The 7,867-nt window shown below is 45.4% G+C and overlaps 1 protein-coding gene across 1 annotated transcript; it reads right to left on the bottom strand.

Moving 5' to 3' along the window:
• Positions 1 to 3,207: 3,207 nt before the first annotated feature.
• Positions 3,208 to 6,441, bottom strand: LOC123107292 (putative FBD-associated F-box protein At1g61330). The gene is made up of 3 exons (XM_044529282.1): positions 5,209 to 6,441; positions 4,966 to 5,103; positions 3,208 to 4,730 (listed from the first exon to the last, which is right to left on the bottom strand). The coding sequence occupies exons 1-3, from the start codon at positions 6,091 to 6,093 to the stop codon at positions 4,296 to 4,298; spliced, it is 1,458 nt and encodes a 485-aa protein (XP_044385217.1). The 5' UTR covers positions 6,094 to 6,441; the 3' UTR covers positions 3,208 to 4,295.
• Positions 6,442 to 7,867: the final 1,426 nt, after the last annotated feature.

Genomic DNA, 7,867 nt, shown 5'->3' on the forward strand with positions numbered 1-7,867 from the left:
AACTAATGGAGAAAGGTCATTACATGGGAACCATGTCCTCGGAGAGTTTTTTTGGGCATTGCAGGGCCAATGTCAAACTGAGACCATGTTAATTTGGAGCATCGCCACTGATTACTGCCATATGACTCCCCCTACCGGGGACGGGGAGCACATGAATGGGGCGTCTGAAAATGAACAAGACACAAAGGTGAGGAGGAACGTATCAGTTTGCCTATCAAGATATTGCACGTACTTGATGAACTCTGCCCCAGAACTGCTTCCAAGACACTTTGGAGATACAAAGTCGGCCATGGCTGAAGTAAAAGGTGAAGCATACGAAGCTCTAAGATCCCAGAATGTTTCTTCCAGCCCAGGCTTAACATCCCAGAATGCTAATTCTGAATCGGGCGGTTCGAGCTTAAGACTCCAGAATATTTCATATTTTCAGAGAAATGAGGTTGAACTCCCAACCTTTGTTTCGATCGATGCATCCCGGAAGATTTACCAGGCTATGAATCGTTTACAAGACCAAGAGGAAGACAGAAGCATCTTCATGAGAGGTGTGAAGCTTGGCAAGCAGCTAGAGGGCATACCGAGCAGTGCTCTTCGCTGGAAGTTAATCGCGGATTTCTGGGCTGAGAAGATCCTCTACATCGCACCATCAGACAATGTAAAAGGACACATGGAACTTCTCGCAAAGGGAGGAGAGTTTCTCACCCACATCTGGGTCCTCCTTACTCATGCTGGCATCCTCAAGATTAACAGGGAGGAAGGTAACAACACCACGCCCAGGCGCCAACCATCCCAAGGAGATGTCTAGTAATTTCAGTTCTAGATGCTTGCTTTCATGTACCTCTATCGTGCTTGCCGCCTGCATGTTCTACTCTTGAAAAGCTTTCTTATTTCTGCTGCACTGTATCATGTGTAATACTATATCCCAGTGATGCTCAATCGTCATCTGCACTATTATTGTTGTATCACTTCCAAAATTGTCATATGCAAAAACCGTCATGTAATTGTCTGTGGAATTTGTGTTATTCTGCTAGATGGTGCGCGTCATCTGCACTATTGTTGTTGTATCTTTTCAGAGTTGTCATGTGCAAAAATAGTGATGTTTTATTGGTTTATGTGGAAGTTGTGTTATTCTGCTAGCCTGGGGCCTGGGATAGCACCGTGTGTCGAGATACTCTATGAATCCACTAACCTTTATGCATCCCTGCATCCCTGCATCCTCTCATCACCAGCCGCTCGATCTAAATCCCGTGCCTGTCGTGGGTCGACCCTCTTTTTGCAGAAAACCGCCCGCAGCCAGCCAAGTCAGCCGTGTGAATATTACGAAAACATCCCTCCTCCGAAGCCGAGGGCAACTCCCCAATTCCCGATCTCGCTAAATCTCTTCCTCCCTCCTATCGCCAATGCCAGCGGCAGCCATGACGGGGACGACAGCCGGCGACGCATACCAGTGATCATTGATAGGCCGTGTGGGTGGCCGTCTCAATGGTAATCTGCAACGGCAGCCTGGGACGGAGATCCATATCGGTGGTCGTCGCATTAGCAGACCGCGACGGAGCATACGACGAGGAGCATGCGGGGAGGAGCCTGATATGGAGATCCGTGTAGGCGGCGGTTGCATCCCGACGGCTGCGACATCTGATGGAGACATCAAGAGGCAATAGGCATCACAGTACGATTCGGCGGCGACCACGACACCGGTAGATGACTACTACTGTGGCCACGTAGCTAATACCTTTTAGATGAACTCCCCTTGCGAATTGAAATAGCAATGGATCTTTCTTGATGTGCCAATTGAGGTTCAGGACTGGAGTAATATGTGTTGCTGAATGCAAAATTCAGAAAACGTGAATATCAGTTATGTGAGTTTGTTTTTCAGCAAGTTGGGAGAGAGAGCAACAGGGCAGCACATGCGTTGGCTGCCTGGGCTGTAACTCACAGGGAAAATGGAACTTGGCTAGTCCTCTACTCCAAGTTCATTGATCATGTGACTGAAAATGACAATGTAAACTCCTTTGCTATGATTGAATGGTAGCTCTCAGTTTCCTCGCAAGAAAATAGTGTTTTACTGCAATTTGTAAATTTGTAAGCTGAGTTTGATGTGATTGTTGAGGTTGTTGTGATTTGTAAGCTGAGTTTGATGTAACTGTGAATGCAATTTATAAGCTGACCTATTTCTTGGGTATACAACTGTCGTATGTTGCGAACACGCTTTTACACCTGGACCTGGTATACATGCTAATTCTTTGTCCTCCGTTCATTTGAGTTTGCAAGCTACAGCCCGATTCTCTAGTTGCACATGTACAACACGCACACAAATACTCCAGTACACGCACACAAATTCTCTTGGGTACAGTATTACTTATTTTTACGTGCTAACTGAAGCTCCATGTGTTGTTCTGAAGTACAGTTCATGTTCAGTAGTGGTGGGGCTTTGGACAGCCATGGCTGGGCATGTGAGATGAGTTTGCTGGTAGGTATATGCGGAGGCAAACGCAGGGTCGCCTCCTGATTTATGGCGGAAGGAGGGTGGCCAGGTTCCTCGATTGCTGTGGAAGCAAATTCACCCGTCCCAACTCCCAAGCAGCAGTAGCACCGTGCTGATCGGTTCCGGTGTATCACGCGAGAAGGATTCATGTGATATTACTCGCCGGCTGATCGGTTGCCCCACACGGCCTATCACTAATCACTGGTATTCGTCGCCGGCTGTCGTCCCTGTCGTGGCTGCAGCTGGGATTGGCGATAGGAGGGAGGGAGAGATTTAGCGAGATCCGGAATTGGGGAGTTGCCCTCGGCTTGGGAGGAGGGATGTTTTTGTAATATTCACACGGCTGATTTAGCCAGGTTGCGGATGGTTTTCTGCAAAAAGAGGGTTGACGCACGTCAGACACGGGATTTAGATTGAGCGGTTGGTGATAAGACGATGCAGGGATTCACAAAGGTTAATGGATTCATAGGATACGACGCCAACCAAGAATGCTCATGCTAATGTCATGGTGGAAGATTTTATGAAATGCTTCTTGAGACTGAAATGTACTGTTACTAAGGATCATGGTCAGTTGCTCTGAAGGCAGGACATGAACCACCACAGCAAAGCTTGCAGGAATCAGGTGCGATGCGCACCTCAATGTAGCAGTTCCACCAATTCAAACCACGACGTTCATGGAGGTTGAAGTTGAGCCGAAAAACTGCATCATATATGCTGATGGAGAGCAATAGACCCCCGTCTGCCGTGAGCTTCCAAACAATGGAGTCCGAACGCAGCCCACTGCCTAACCATGCGGAGTGCCAAAATCGGTTTGCTTGCCATCTCCAATGGTGGCTGGCATTGGCCTGAAATAAATGGTGATATGAGAAAATGATCACTGGCGTTAGCTCCAACTCCCCGCTCTTTTCGCGGAACGCCAGGCGTTAGCTCTGCTTTCTACGCCTGCTGCCGAAGAAGAGTATTGACCTCGTTGAATGCTTCCTGGATGTGCATCACACCTAATTTCTGCTGTTTTGCTGCGGTTGTTCTTGTCCTGCCTTCGGAGGGGCCAACTAACCACGATCCTTAGTACCAGGCCCGAGCCCAAGGGGGTGCGACCTGTGCGCTTGCACAGGGCCTCCCGTTTTCAAGGGCCCCAAAAAAAAAATTACGCAGTAGTATTACTCCTTTGTATAGAACTATAGATGGGCCTCTTCAGACTTCAGTCTTCAATGTGGATCTCTGTTGCCATCGGAGTAAGGCCTCATCCATCGCTAGATTCGATCGAGACGAGCGAAAGGACGAGGAGTTCCTTCATCTGGAGCTGGGGAAACTTCGTCTGCAGCTGGCGGCCATCGCTCCACGCGGCAGGTTAGGGCTCCTGACTCCTCTCCAATCCTCTTTCCTTGGTGTTGAATCCAGGGTCGAGATGTTCAGTACTTCAGTTCCAATTCGACGAGTAGATCCTTTTCACGAGTAAGGGGACAGGACGTGGGAGGGCAGGATCGGCCGAAGAGTAGCCAGCAGAGAGGACCTCATTCATCTGAATCTGAAATCTAAAGGCAAGGAAAGTTCAGGCCAACTTTCTATCTGGAAATTTTAATCGTCTTCGCGTCAATAATCGGCGTTTTTGTGATCCTTTAACTTTGTTTCGCTTTCTGCCTGCTATTTAGTGGTACTAATTTTTTTAAATTTTATTCTTTTCATCTATGAAGCGTTTAGTATTGCAAGATACAAGTATTAAGTCATGTCTTCATTTAAAATAAATGAATCTGGTTACCAAAAGCGCTTGAAGAAACAAAAAATAGGTATGTAAAATATTGTGATCTTTATATTATTATAGTTGTATGTTTACGTAGGTTTTTCTTAGTAAGATAGGGCCCATTTTAGAGTTTTGCACCGGGCCTCGGATTTTGCCGGCTCGGCCCTGTTCTAACTCGACGGTTGAGGGAACTTTCCCCAAAATATATCTTTCCACCGCCAAGAGAGCTTTATGGGCTTCCATCATCATACCCCTACTCATCGGGAGACATTTACCGTTATTGTTGTAGGAACACAAAATCTCACCATTGTAACAGGTGCTCAGTTTAAGGCGCTTAAGCAGCTTTGAATTCTGAAGAATATGGCATGTCAGCTCAACCATGCTCTTCGCAGAACAAAAACCAATGATCTGCACATCCTTGATGTTCCTATGCATGTGTCCTGGCATCTGCCTTAGATCATGAAAAGAATCTCCTAAAACTGATTCTTGCTCCATGCAATCCGGCTCTGCCTGCATTGGATATAGATGTCAATGTCAATAATAACGGTGAAACGACAAAACATATACTTTGAACTAATGCGTGGTCCCACCAGAGATATAGTGCTATTCTGAGCTAGAGCGTAAAATAGTTATTCTACAACCTAGTGAAACTGTGCACAAATGTAGTAGAACAGTGTAGTACTACATATTGTACTCCCTCGCTCCCTCCCTCTATAGACAATATGGCAAGATGAACATGACTTACAGACAATATGAAAGTCTCCAAGGAAGGACAAGCATCAAGAAAAGAAACCAGAGAGAAATAATCATAGTCTGGGGTAAATGTCCCAATACACAGATGCTGGAGGTGGAGGAATTTGCCAGGTACCACCAGTATATCCCTCTGCACAAAAATGCTTCAGATTAAAATCCCAGGAAAAATGCAGGTTGCAATTGTTTGTTGCATGATGTTGGTATCTAATTGTCTGAAGTACTATAAGAATATTACCACATAAGACGAATGTATGTTAAGAGCTTCAAGATTTGGCACCATGCATGGAAGTTTGGCACCAGCATAATGAATAACGTCCCACCCTGAAGCATCAATGTCAAGGTTTTGCAATGAAACACCAAGTGATAGTCGTACCAGGGCACCACCATATTCAAAACTGTAGAGATAAGGGGCCTTATTCTTTATCACTTCCAGATTTAAGCAGTCGTGGACAACCAGGTGGCTAAGCCGCTGCAGCAGGCTAGGTATCTCCAGGAAAATCAACTCATCGCAATACGCTAGTGTCAATTTCTCCAAAGCAACTGAACTGGAAAGAAGGCACATTAACTCATCCCCTGTAATATGCACATCATACAGTTCCAAACTAGTCAGGCTTCTTAAGCAGCCAACTCCAGCTGTGGGACGGAAGGCATATTCACCGAGATGAAGGTGCCGAATCGACTTGCCACTCCCATCAAGTAGAAGTGTGCATGGGAAGTTGTACACGTCCGCATGAGATGAATGAAGCTGCAGATAAAGTTCTTCAATCCCTGGTCTAACGGCAATACCAAGCCAACGATTGAGATCATCACATGAGGTGCTGAAAAAGGGAAATTCACGTATTTCAAGTTTGAGTGCCTTCACGCCAACGCCTGAGTGGTTTTTCAGAATGTGGTCGGTTCTCTTTGCAAGATCAAGCGCTATTTTAGATGATATCCCACCGACCCCGCCTTTCAAACCCAGTGTTTCCCTAGTTAAGCTGAGATTGGGAAGACATCTCCAAGAACGTCGAAACGAATGAGACACGCAGGCAACGCGTGCAGCATCTCGTAGAGGAAGAAGAGAATGTATATGATGCCATACGGCCTGCATGGACGAGCATTGGGGAAAAAAATTCAGCATAGGAACTGTAAAGGCAGACGATTGCTTTCAATTTGGGAAGGGAAAGTAGAACCATATGAAGTAACACTGACAATATGGTAGTTATATATGAACATTGAAATGTCCACACTCCACAAGATCATGTAAAAGAATCCAACAGCTTTAGCAGTTACAGTGAAAGTACATGACATATGGACATATGGTAACTAAGATGGCAGGATAACAGATTGGACAGAGCAGACCATATGGCACTCTATACAACTACTATAAGAATATATCCATTTCAATTCTACAACTTCTTGCTGATCTAGGAAGCACTATAATGAAATGAATATTTGTTTCAAGCCTATAACTTTTTAACGGAACTCAGAAGCACTATAATGAAATGAAGGCATGTCAATCATGTGACCTTTTTACTAGAATTAGGAAGCACTATAATGTAATCAAGGCCCGTCTGAACTATGAAGACAAGATAAGCATTCAGAGGTAGTTGAACAACATACATACGATACATATTTTTTCTTGTGGAAACTAAGAGCCTATTCGATGTTTCCATGTCAAATTTGGGGCAAGCCAAAAGAATAGTCCCACTTGGGCTGACTTTGAAATTTGCCAAATGCCCATGCTTTTACACTCACATATGGCAGGCCGCAAATTTTGCCCCCATATGGCTTGCCAATTTTGGGCATTACAACACTAAGAAAGACACAGGATATTGACCACAATCACAGGGGAAGAAGTACAAGCAACTACTAAGGGGATAGCAATATGAATTTAGGAAGTCTACTCTTACTCAAGTGATATTTTTACTTAGGCATTGATTCACAAATTTCTGCATGTAAGTTACTAATTCTTGGCAATTAACGGCGAACCTCTGGAAGGCTTGGTCCTGAGTATCTCTACTTTTTATGACTCCGGGAATTGTCATCATGTGAGTCCTTCCTTTTAGCAACTGAAGTCACCGATCCATCTGCAGCACATGATGCATTGGTTAGAATAACAGAGATACTGATGGAAGAGAACAACAGGCACAGGTACAAACACAGGGACAAGCCCTATTTCTCTCCATTATCCAACTTCTCCCCAAGACCCACCAACTTAAGAAGAACCAAAATTGTTTCGGTGTAAGAATAAGAATTCAGTTAACTATTAGTACATTTGCAAAAGGTTGCACTTGCAGTGCCCCCCTAAGTCTCTTGAATCTCCGTTACCCCTGCCCTTTCACGAAGCATGTCATGTTCAATTCGTCCCTTGACAGACACACATAATTCTTTTTTTCTTCCGGAAAAATAAACTGTAAACAGCAGACACAATAAAAAGTGCTCCCTTCGATCCATACCAATTGCCGCTGATTTAGTACATTAATTGTTGCATGTACTATTGTACTAAATCAGCGACAGTTAATATGGATTGCAGGGAGTACTTCTTTTTTCCTTCAACCAAAAAACATGTAACTGTCGAACAGGTTACAGATTATCATCTACTACCACTATAAAAGAAAGAGAGGGGCAGATCCAAACAATCACACCCATTCATCATCAAAATCTAATGGCCCTTAATTATTCTGTGTTTAACGCTACCAACCACGCAACAAGCCACGATCGATCGCTAATCGCCCCGCACTAAAAATCGTCCCGCAGTCAAAAAGAAGAAGAAAACCGCCCCCCGCACGACCTCCTCCTCCTGCAGACCGCCGCCCCCCGCACAACCTCCTCCTCCTCCTGCAGACCGCCGCCCCCCGCACGACCTCCTCACCGCTGCCTCGCGCCGTGGGTCGCCGGGAGCCTCCCAGCCG

The sequence above is a fragment of the Triticum aestivum genome, chromosome 5A (assembly GCF_018294505.1).
Source record: "Triticum aestivum cultivar Chinese Spring chromosome 5A, IWGSC CS RefSeq v2.1, whole genome shotgun sequence".
In the NCBI taxonomy this organism is placed as follows: Eukaryota; Viridiplantae; Streptophyta; class Magnoliopsida; order Poales; family Poaceae; genus Triticum; species Triticum aestivum.